Source organism: Exserohilum turcica (assembly GCF_000359705.1).
Source record: "Exserohilum turcica Et28A unplaced genomic scaffold SETTUscaffold_12, whole genome shotgun sequence".
NCBI lineage: Eukaryota > Fungi > Ascomycota > Dothideomycetes > Pleosporales > Pleosporaceae > Exserohilum > Exserohilum turcicum.
Window position 1 is genome coordinate 1047063 of NW_007359937.1, and position 10512 is coordinate 1057574.

General features: G+C 50.8%; 5 protein-coding genes across 5 annotated transcripts in view; 2 read left to right on the forward strand and 3 right to left on the reverse strand.

Annotated features, from left to right (window-relative positions):
• Positions 1-15: 15 nt before the first annotated feature.
• SETTUDRAFT_167545 (uncharacterized protein) lies at positions 16-1070 on the reverse strand. The gene has a single exon (XM_008024502.1). It carries the CDS (start codon positions 838-840, stop codon positions 373-375), a length of 468 nt encoding a protein of 155 aa, XP_008022693.1. The 5' UTR covers positions 841-1070; the 3' UTR covers positions 16-372.
• A 220-nt stretch (positions 1071-1290) lies between these two features.
• On the forward strand, positions 1291-3280 carry SETTUDRAFT_167546 (uncharacterized protein). Its single transcript, XM_008024503.1, has 3 exons — positions 1291-2115; positions 2169-2751; positions 2809-3280. The coding sequence occupies exons 1-3, from the start codon at positions 1347-1349 to the stop codon at positions 3017-3019; spliced, it is 1563 nt and encodes a 520-aa protein (XP_008022694.1). The 5' UTR covers positions 1291-1346; the 3' UTR covers positions 3020-3280.
• A 257-nt stretch (positions 3281-3537) lies between these two features.
• Positions 3538-5207, forward strand: SETTUDRAFT_167547 (uncharacterized protein). The gene is made up of 4 exons (XM_008024504.1): positions 3538-3944; positions 3995-4085; positions 4134-4464; positions 4512-5207. Exons 1-4 carry the CDS (start codon positions 3747-3749, stop codon positions 5083-5085), a joined length of 1194 nt encoding a protein of 397 aa, XP_008022695.1. The 5' UTR covers positions 3538-3746; the 3' UTR covers positions 5086-5207.
• A 2836-nt stretch (positions 5208-8043) lies between these two features.
• Positions 8044-9064, reverse strand: SETTUDRAFT_104859 (uncharacterized protein; the record flags this gene model as incomplete). The annotated part of the gene is made up of 2 exons (XM_008024505.1): positions 8044-8799; positions 8981-9064. The coding sequence occupies 2 exons, from the start codon at positions 9062-9064 to the stop codon at positions 8044-8046; spliced, it is 840 nt and encodes a 279-aa protein (XP_008022696.1).
• A 696-nt stretch (positions 9065-9760) lies between these two features.
• SETTUDRAFT_104483 (uncharacterized protein) overlaps positions 9761-10512 on the reverse strand; it is a gene marked incomplete at both ends in the record, with an annotated part of 1661 nt that continues 909 nt past the window's right edge. The window contains one exon of the mRNA XM_008024506.1: positions 9761-10502. Coding sequence (XP_008022697.1) covers positions 9761-10502 — 742 coding nt within the window. The remainder of the gene's footprint in view (positions 10503-10512) is intronic.

Consider the following 10512-nt stretch of genomic DNA (forward strand, 5'->3'; position numbering starts at 1 on the left):
TGTGGTATTATATATCGTCTAGTTGCCAGTCCACCTTTCAGAAAACTGGCTAGGATTCAAGACTTGGGTGGAGTCTGGGTGAGACTACTCGCTGTTCGCGCGAAATGATATGCAGTGTCTTTAATCTTGCATATGCTCGACGCAGCTTCGGCGATGCCCTGCCGACTGTCGTATTATATGCAGGTCATGAACGACGTTAGGCAGACGAAATGCCTTGTCTAGGTGGCGCGTCAGTCCAAGCACTATAACGCAAGTCATGTATGCCCATGTCCACATAGCACCTCGATCCCAGGGCAAGTGCTAGATCGCGCACATCCATGCAGTCAACAGACATGCGTCCTAGAATGGATCAATCGTAGTCCTGGCGGCATCTCAACCAGCCATACTCTGGTCTCCGTCTCCGTCCTCTACGGGAGCAGCCGACTGGCCGAGCTCCCTTAACGAAGCCCTGAGCTGTGCGATGCGCGCCTCGAGGTCCTCAATCTCGTCTTGCTGGTCTTGGAGCGAGCGATCAATGTCGGGCAGCGACATGACGGCGCGCCGTGCCTTTTGTATCTTCAGACGGATGTCGTTTGCGGCAGTCGCAACATGCTGGATCTCGAGCGGGCCGTCTGCTGAAGGCTGCGCGGGAGTCGGAGTCGCGGCGGGGGGCTGCGCAGACGTCTCCAGGATGCGCTTGAGGAGCTTGTGGAGGTCGGGGAGGACGTCAAAGGCAGAGGGTGCAGGGGGTACCGGTGTAGTTGCGGACGCGGGCGGCGGGTGGGCCGGTGTGGTTGAACCCGGGGGCGGAACAGAGGCTCGTGCCGAAGCAGTCGCGTATGGCGTCGCTGCTGCCGACATGCTTGCTGGGTACAGCTTCACCGGACGAAGGAGGTTTCCAGCGCGGTGTTGAGTCCGGATACACGCGATGTAACGCCCACCGCCTCGGCAGGATGGGCAAGGCTGGGGTCGAGGCTGCTGGTTGGCTGCTTGTCTCGCGCGATAATTAAACTTTCTGGGCTTTGTGAGTTTTCTGGTGTCAGCGCAGTCGCCGAATCGCGGGGAGGCGCTTCGCAGGTCGAGATAAGTTTCCGGGCGCGGATTGTGGGGGGGTTGCGCGCTGGTGCGGGTGTGGGTGCATCAATGGCTGAGAGACGGCGTGACGTTGTCGGACCATGCTTTTTCGACCTTGTCCGATTTACTTAGCCCCACCAACCCTGCCCCTCCGCCGACATCTAAATTCACACCACCTTCTCCCTCTCGCGCCCCTTTCAAACTCCAATTCTTCAAAATCTAACCCCCCCCCCCCCCGAGTTTCGACGCTCGTTTCCACTGCACTTACCGGATTGGTTGATCCATCTGCAATCATGGCCAAGGTGGACCAAAAGGCCGTCCTCATCGTCATCGACGGCTGGGGCGTTGCGACTGAAAAGTCGCGCAAAGATGGCGATGCCATTCTTGCGGCCGATACTCCTACCATGGACGAGTTTGCGCGAGAGGGCTCGTCGACTGCCCAGGGATACACCGAACTGGAGGCTTCGTCCCTTGCAGTCGGTCTTCCCGAAGGCCTCATGGGCAACAGCGAAGTCGGCCACTTGAACATTGGCGCGGGGCGTGTTGTATGGCAAGACTCCGTTCGTATTGGCCAGACGATCAAGAACAACAAGCTCAAGGACGTGGAGAACATTAAGAAGTCGTTCCAGCGTGCCATTGACGGAAACGGAAGACTGCACTTTTGCGGTCTTGTTTCAGACGGTGGTGTGCACTCGCACATGGACCATCTGATTGCGCTCCTCAAGGTTGCAAAGGAGCAGGGCGTTCCAGAGGCATACATCCACTTCTTCGGAGATGGCCGAGACACGGACCCCAAGTCGGCTGTTGGATACATGGAGACTCTGCTCAAGGCGACCAAGGAGATTGGTCTCGGTGAGATTGGAACAGTGGTCGGCCGTTACTACATCATGGACCGTGACAAGCGATGGGACCGTGTTGAGTTGGGTATGAAGGGCCTGGTGACCGGAGAGGGCGAAGACAGCAGCGATCCCGTTGCAACCATCAAGGAGCGATACGAAAAGGGCGAGAACGACGAGTTTTTGAAGCCCATCATTGTGGGAGGAAAGGAGCGGAGAATACAAGGTAAGTGGCTAGATGGAGCACCCGCATGTCTGCTTGCTGATTCGTCCGTTCAGACAACGACACCGTCTTCTTTTTCAACTACCGCTCCGACCGTGTGCGTGAGATTACGCAGCTGCTGGGCGATGTCGACCGCTCGCCCAAGCCCGACTTCCCGTACCCCAAGAACATCCATCTTACTACCATGACATCATACAACCCCAAATACACATTCAACATTGCCTTTGAGCCTCAGCGTATGACTGATGTTCTTGCCGAGACACTGGGAAAGCAGGGCGTGAAGCAGTGCCACGTTGCCGAGACTGAGAAATACGCTCACGTCACCTTCTTCTTCAACGGTGGTGTAGAGAAGCAGTTTGAGAATGAGGAGCGCGAGATGGTCCCATCGCCCAAGGTGGCTACCTACGATTTGGAGCCCAAGATGAGCGCCATGGCGGTGGCCGACAAGCTCTGCGAGCGCATCCAAACAGGCAAGTTTGAGTTCCTCATGAACAACTTTGCACCACCAGACATGGTTGGCCACACGGGCGTCTACAACGCGGCCATTGAAGCATGCACGGAGACGGACAAGGCTATCAAGAAGGTGTACGACCAGTGCAAAGAGAGCGGATACGTCTTGTTTGTTACCGCTGACCACGGGTAAGTCCAGAGTAATGTGTTGGCTAGAAGCAGGACGCAGAAGCTAACAGTTGGTAGTAACGCGGAAGAAATGCTCACTGAAGAGGGCACTCCCAAGACTTCGCACACGACGAACAAGGTTCCCTTTGTCATGGCCAACGCCCCTCAAGGCTGGAGCCTGAAGAAGAAGGACGGCGTGCTAGGCGACGTCGCCCCTACTGTGCTTGCAGTCATGGGTCTTCAGCAGCCTGAGGACATGGACTGCCACAGCCTGCTCATCAAGGCCTAAGGCATCGAGGATGACTTTTATTCTCTGCCTGATCATGGCATCTCGCTTCTTGTTTAGTTGTACACACATCTGAGACGATTACGCTTATGATAAGACATAAGACTTAGATCAACGACAATAGAAATTTGGCCGTCCTACAGCCGTGGCTTGCATAGCGATATCGTCTGTTGGTACGCTACAGTACTCTCGGTGCAGGGTCGCTAGTCTGTCTTGGCAAAGACCAGGGTCAAGTGACTGGCGGGGGATCGTGTGGACCCCTCCCTCCCTTCAGCTCGCAGCTCACTCCGTATCACAACACTCCTCTCTGTCTCCCCAGTTTCTGCTTGACATTACTTGTGCTGGCCCATAGCCACTGTTGAAAGCGTCCTGCCACGGTAGCAAATTCATTCTTTTTTTTTGGCTGCGACTCACGACCCCTCATCGCGCGTACCGCAGGGCTGTTCACTGTGCATGAACTAGCAAGGCGATCAGACACACCGACGCTTCCACTTCACCAACCTTTCATCATCGCTACAAAGCAACAAATCACCTCGGGAGAAGCCGCCAGGAACTTTGCTTGTCCACTACGCCCTTTTAGTCAAGTCCCACTTCCGCGGCCGTCGATACCCAGCCCAGGCCTCAGCGCCCAACCGCGCCTTTGCAAGACCCGTCTTGCCGTAACCAAACATAGCACCTCTCTGCTGCAGACTTGTCAGCGATACCCCCAAACGCTGATACAGACGAAAACATGGCAACTAGGACTTCCAACGGGCCTGGAGCACCGGCACCCCAGACCGCGCAGGTGCAGCCTTGCAGGTACAAGACGGGAAAAACGCTGGGTGCAGGCAGCTACTCTGTAGTCAAAGAGTGCGTGCACATTGACACTGGGCGATACTATGCTGCAAAGGTCATCAACAAGAGGCTTATGGCTGGCCGAGAACACATGGTCAGTCCAGCATCGAGCGGCCAGAGAAAGCATCTGCTGACATGTGCCAGGTCAGAAACGAGATTGCAGTCTTGAAGAGAGTATCCATGGGCCACAGGAACATTCTCACGCTTGTAGATTACTTTGAGACAATGAACAATCGTACGTATCGATTTGTGTAGAGTTCAACACATGCTAACGTTGGAATAGTCTATCTAGTCACCGACCTTGCGCTGGGCGGCGAGCTCTTCGACCGTATCTGTCGCAAAGGAAACTACTACGAATCCGATGCCGGCGACCTGATCCGAGCCACACTGTCGGCAGTCGCGTATCTTCATGACCACGGTATTGTGCACCGAGATTTGAAGCCAGAGAATCTCCTGTTCCGGACACCAGAGGACAATGCCGACCTACTTATCGCCGATTTCGGGCTTTCTCGAATCATGGATGAGGAGCAATTCCACGTCCTCACGACAACATGCGGTACCCCAGGCTACATGGCACCTGAGATTTTTAGGAAGACTGGTCACGGCAAGCCAGTGTAAGGAAGGCATGGTTTTGTTCAAGCTCACCGCTGACCAATTTTAGTGATATTTGGGCCATTGGTGTCATTACCTACTTCCTACTCTGCGGTTATACTCCCTTTGACCGCGACTCGAACCTCGAAGAGATGCAGGCCATCTTGGTTGCCGACTACTCGTTTACACCTCTGGAATACTGGCGGGGCGTCTCCCTCACGGCGCGCGAGTTTATCCGTCGATGCTTGACTGTCGATCCCGCGGCGCGCATGACGGCTCACGAAGCGCTCTCCCATCCTTGGATCACCGAGCTCGGCAAGAACAACGCGGACGGTGAAGAGGATCTGCTGCCTACTGTCAAGAAGAACTTCAACGCTAGGCGCACACTGCATGCCGCCATCGACACGATTCGTGCCATCAACCAGCTACGAGCAGGTGGCGCTGCAGGTATGATGGATGGTCAGCGGTCAGCCGAACCGCGGCGAGGTGCGCCCCACGCACGCATCCCACAGCCAGCGGAGGAGCCCGATGATTCAATGGAGATCGACAGCAGAGGAAATGGCCACGGCCAAACCGAGGAAATGATTCAGGAGCAAGAGCGAAGAATCAGGGAAACACAGCAAGGATTGTGGGGAAAGCGGTGATGATGCTCGGCTTGAGGTTTTTGCAATTTCATTTGATACACAGCCCAATAGCGGCTTCATTTTGGTCAATTAAATGTATCTTGTCTGGCTCGACGTCAGGTCACGCCTACCGACAAGTTTCGCCAGTCTGTCTTGATTTGCACAATCCACCTAGGTGACTAACATATTGTTTAACCAGCAAGTCTGCCTACCCACCATCTAATGCCTGTTGGAGCAAAAAAACACAAAAAAGAAAATACATACAACAGCGGGTGTTCGCCAGTGGTCACCCACCTGGCTACTCTCCCGCCGGTACACCGTTTAACTTCTCGAGAGCGAACGGGATCGAGTGGTTTGGAAAATGTCCTATGGTCGTATGTATTAGATATACTCGGTTCGTCAGATATGAATCAAGTGTTGCGTTTCGTGGTTTTGGCATGGGACATCTGAGATGGAGCTCGTTTTTAAGTATGTCCCCATCTCGCTGCACTGCTCTACCAAACAATACTACAACGCGACGAAAGTATTTTTTTTGTATTTTCAGAACTCCCGGGGTGTCTTTCAATGCACTGGTATACTGGTGCATGCATTTGGTGGTGTGGTATCTTGTTGTTATGCTGGAGAATGACGATGATAGGAATAGGTACGTGATGGGTGAGGACACTGGAAACGAGCTCTTTTGTAGAGCTATCTAAATAGTCTTCTAGACCGCTTACCCATGTTATTACTGCTATTCTACTATATACTAGGTGTTAGTAAACAATGTTAAACTCTAGATATTGTATTTTCTAGAAGAAATTAGAAGCATACGCGGCGAACATATTAGCTCACTCATGATAACTGTAGAAAAAAGAGGCAGATAGTAAAAGTTGCAAGTCTTTATCATGTGATAGTATTGTTTAGGAGCAAATAGTGGATCTACCTTGTCTGCGTTCAGCGAAAGAAGGGGATTACGGATAGAATATTACGCGCAATTCTTTAGCCATTGTATACAGGTTAGAGGCCTTAGCTTTACCACTTCTAGCTGCACTAAATTACGTGCTTAGTGTTACGATAATTTGTTAGTAACGCGTAAGCTATCTAAAGAAAACAGCCCTCTAATTAGACGATTCAAACTAGTACGCAGGTCAGACAGATGTTAGCTCTAAGAATAGGTAGAGTATCATAGCACAGTCAAGATAGCAAGAGTAGATAGCAGTAGTAACAGTACTATCATTTGACAAGACAGATCACTAGTAAGCCCTACTAGCGATCATAAGTACTTCTATACTACATCCATATAAGAGCACATAATCCAGCCCTAGGGTGCAGCTTGTCCGACATTAACCTCATAGAGGCTATACTTTCACAGGATGTCAAGTTTACATAGCCTGCACCTCCCCCGCGCTGACCAACACTCTAGTGTCCATGTCCAATAACGTTATCCTGTTCGCTTCCAGGGCCGCCCTTAGACTTCGATTTACCGCGGCACTGCTCAATGGGTTCGCAGCCGCGACTCGGGGGATTGGCTTGCGCACCGGGCCTGCAGTTTGGAACGGCGGCGGGGTGCTTTTCGCCGCAGGGAGGGTTGTCATGCTTAATGGTTCCGTAGGGGATTTCACCACCTGGGGCAGGGAGCGCAGCGGCTGTTGCGAGGGCAGCGCACAGCGCGAAAGACAAGGTGCTGAAAAACTTCATTTTCGGAGAAGGCGCGTAGATGGATGGATTTGAGAGAAAGATGGAGGAGTTTGTGTGCCGTGTTGAGTAGGCAGGAGCGAGTGTGATTGTAGTGTGAATTGAGAGGAATCCTTGATGCTTCTCTCATGGTTCAGATGAAGGATATATATACTCTCTTCGTGGGCCTGTGGTCTCCCTCAAGGCTGAGGATCTCCATTGGGTCTCCGAGGGTCGGCCTCCTGTAGGTTTTGATATTGGAGTATCGTGACAGTCTATTTGATACGGTGAGCTCTGTCTGCAGAGCTATCCTTTCCATTTTCCCTTGCCTATCATTGGCTTGGACATCATTTGCAAAAAACTCAAAATCCGTACATTTCAAAGTTTCAGTAACGTGACCTTCCTTTTCTGTTTATTCACCTATTATTAGCATACATGAATAGTATGAATTCTTAGTCATATATCTCTGACTCGCTATCGCTTGACTCAGAAACCGTAAGGCTGAGTTATCTTGTAGCTAATGATTAATTAGAGTTTTCAATTTAATCTACGCAGATTATTTCTCCACTATAGTGAGTTACTCTGGGGCACATATTAGATAAGCCAGCACTAAATACAGGGTATCACTTGCGCCATGACTTAGAACCAGAAGTCCGGTTTTACCTGCAACGTAGTAATGTCCGACCCGTCACTAATAAGCTTTAATCGCACAGGTAGGTGTGGTGCTGAGAAAATTGTGTATAACCATTCTCTGTTTCTACTATCTACTACAGTTTTCTATATAGCGTGTACCTTTTACTTTTGATTACCGACGTGTGATATACCTATTATTATCTCAGTAGCTTGTTGATTCAGCTCAGTTGAAGTCGTTGCTTCCGCTGCCTGGCAAAGGCTACGATAGCTGTCATTGTGGTTTATCCTGACTCGTCGTATCTCTATTGCAGAGCAACAAACTTTAGCAGTCAGATATACAAACTTAAAAGAAAACTCATATACAAACTTAGAAGAAAATTCTGAGCAAGCGTTAGGCGGAAAAGGACCGATATAATAAGAGTCTCACGACGTTGTTTCTACTGTATAGCGATAGTATTGGCATCTTTAGGGTGGGTAAATAGTGACAGAGTGAGGTTTAATTGGATGTAGTGTGATACAAAGAAGAGTCCCGCCTCCATGCTTACGAACATGGATGGCTAGGTGGCCTGGAAAAGGGGTTACTTCTCGATGATACGCCAACGTCGCGATAAACAGCAGTCTGCGTGAGAAGGGCAAGTGACCCCCCTGGTGTATCGTATGATGTGACGGAAAATTCTCTCGTCTTCTACATGTCTATGCAAAATTGTTGTCTGTTTGTATACCCACTGTTTCGGCCGTGTGCTCTCCATTCAGCTTCTCGCCATCCACAACCTTTCCACCAGCTTTTCGCCGACTTTCGACGAGTGCTTTGATCAGAGCAACAGTGACTTCCCACCCTTCTTTCATCTTCTCCTCGCTGCTAGTCAGATCTGGCACGTGCAGGAAAATGACTGGCTTCTCGTCTTCCTTGATACCAAAGTAGTGCGCTAGACTGTTGTAGTAAATGAAGCCACATAGAAAATTTCCAGGATCGGTACTGATTCGTACATCAGAGCATGCTTTATCGGCCGCCACACCATTAACGGATTCATGGCCTAGATTCGCCGTCCAGCACGCAAGCACGTCGGCTGTGTCGAAGCTGGTTGATAACCGATACGGATACTTTGACGAAGGAAAGTGCTGTTCGGCGGTTGAGTCGTCAAAGCGCTGACGATCTACGTCGGGAATTCGTCCGTATCCACGGCCGTTGGCACCTTGTTCAATTGCAAAGTAGTTTCGTGCTGCTGCGAGGCCAATGTGTAGGATGATTTCTGGAACGGGGTACATGGAATTGCCAGGTGGTAGCAGCTTGGGTACAAGTTTGAAAACGGTATCGTAGGCTACACGGATGGGTTCATGATGTACGTGTATGTGGATTGGTGTTTTGTTGTCTGGAGAGACGGGAATGATGCTCGGGAGTGTAGAGGCAATTTCCCAAGAGGTGTTTCTCGGGAATCTCGATAAAAATGGCTGTATGATATTAGCATGTCTGATTTGCCGAACAGTTGGGGCGTAAGTAAATCAGAAGGACAGATAAGACAATGCAGGTGAGAGAGTTGTGGGATGGAAAGCTCAGTGAGGACGGGCACAAGGGCATCCACGACGAAAAGACACAAGGACGAAAATTGGTCTCGGAAGAAAGGTGACTTACACCGAAACCAGTGACGAGAACCGTTATCGGCTTCTCTCCTTCCTCAGAGGGAGGCTGAGGTGTGGCATAGTATGATGAAGCCATGGATAATCGGGCGCCAGGCTTTTTGCAGGCAATGACCGACAAGTCAAGGCTACCAAAATATCAGCCATACACAATACTAGGGGAAAGGCTAGGCCATAAGGCTGCGGGTCATGGAGCTGGTCGGAACATGCCTGCAATGACGACACGGCTTTGCCGGCATTACATGACACGCGGACAGCGGGACCTCCGGCTCCAACTACCAAGACGGGAGAGGCGACTTACGTGATGCAAAATATGTCCAGGCACTGTGTAGCTTTGCTATGCTGATTCTACAGTACACCAGCTCGTATGGCCGCTTTCGTCGCAGGCGAAATCCAAGTCAGTCATTGACGTCGTTGGTTAATCGGCTAGACCAAATTCGCTCTCGCATCTCAACTCAATTACCCCACACGTTCGTCGGCAGTGCAACATTCACCTCGGTCTCGACATGATGCTCATTTTTGCGTACAAAACGGCGGCTGCATGGTGAAGTGGCAGCTGCGATGCTTTTTCTCATTGCTTTTGCACACTAGGAGTGGCATATTCCTTCTCTTCAATGTAACGCTCCTCTGACATCTGACGCACGGTGGAGAACAAAGCGGCCCCAAAAGGCGTATAATAAGGCAGACGAGCTATATCCTGATCGTCTCCATCATCACTTGTTTCCGACAAGTGTACGGAGGTGCCTCACAAAAGTTTTGTCCTGCCAAGAATAATTTAGCCGAAATCTGGCCGCTCTCCTACACAACGCCTATCTCTCCCCTCTATATACTCATTACCACCTTGTAGCTCAATTATCTTTAGAATATGTATAAGAATACGCTCAATCCAAGCTTGGATCTTAGCTTGTGGGAGATCTCTCCAGCAATTTAGCCAAATTCTAGTTGCCTCCGTTCTTGACTGTGGAGCTCCTTTCTTTGTAGTCTCTCTCTTCATGTAGAACCAGCATGGCTCAATACAGTTACAGTCTAGAGAGTTGCCAGGCCAAAGTAGTCTCTCGACGTTGGATAGACTATAGACAACGTTCTGATACTGGTGGGCGTGCCCAGGTGCCTTATCCTCCATAACTACGGTCTGAGGCCTATCTTGGAGGCACTCTTTGGCGAAAGGAATCAGCTTTGGGATCAGAACGCAGCTCTGATATCTCCACCAGTCTATACCGCCTTTGGACGAACGCACTAGCTTGCCTGTCTGCTCTGTCCATCTCCATTGAGGCTTCCTGCCAGGCTTATTACGTAGTCCTGTCCTTCTCATAGATGTGGACAGCTCCCACTCCTCTCGCTGGAGAGGCTCGAGCTCAGCGTTAAGCTGCTCAATCTTCCGAGCAGCGTCTTTTCTCTCCACGTTTGTCTCTGGCTGATAAATATGGCATGGACCCTTTTTGTCATACGAGAAACAGCCCCAGAACATGAACTCTGAGTATCCCTTCCACCTCTCACGGATACAGCTCTTGACTACTCTCTCGTCTG

What these genes read in the sequence shown, in the direction of transcription:
- SETTUDRAFT_167545 (XM_008024502.1), bottom strand. Translation starts at nt 840, where the DNA reads ATGTCGGCAGCAGCGACGCCATACGCGACTGCTTCGGCACGAGCCTCT.
- SETTUDRAFT_167546 (XM_008024503.1), top strand. Translation starts at nt 1,347, where the DNA reads ATGGCCAAGGTGGACCAAAAGGCCGTCCTCATCGTCATCGACGGCTGG. An exon ending in AAAGGAGCGGAGAATACAAG is followed by an intron (nt 2,116 to 2,168) that starts GTAAGTGGCTAG and finishes TCGTCCGTTCAG; the next exon opens with ACAACGACACCGTCTTCTTT. An exon ending in TTTGTTACCGCTGACCACGG is followed by an intron (nt 2,752 to 2,808) that starts GTAAGTCCAGAG and finishes AACAGTTGGTAG; the next exon opens with TAACGCGGAAGAAATGCTCA.
- SETTUDRAFT_167547 (XM_008024504.1), top strand. Translation starts at nt 3,747, where the DNA reads ATGGCAACTAGGACTTCCAACGGGCCTGGAGCACCGGCACCCCAGACC. An exon ending in CTTTGAGACAATGAACAATC is followed by an intron (nt 4,086 to 4,133) that starts GTACGTATCGAT and finishes ACGTTGGAATAG; the next exon opens with TCTATCTAGTCACCGACCTT. An exon ending in ACTGGTCACGGCAAGCCAGT is followed by an intron (nt 4,465 to 4,511) that starts GTAAGGAAGGCA and finishes GACCAATTTTAG; the next exon opens with TGATATTTGGGCCATTGGTG.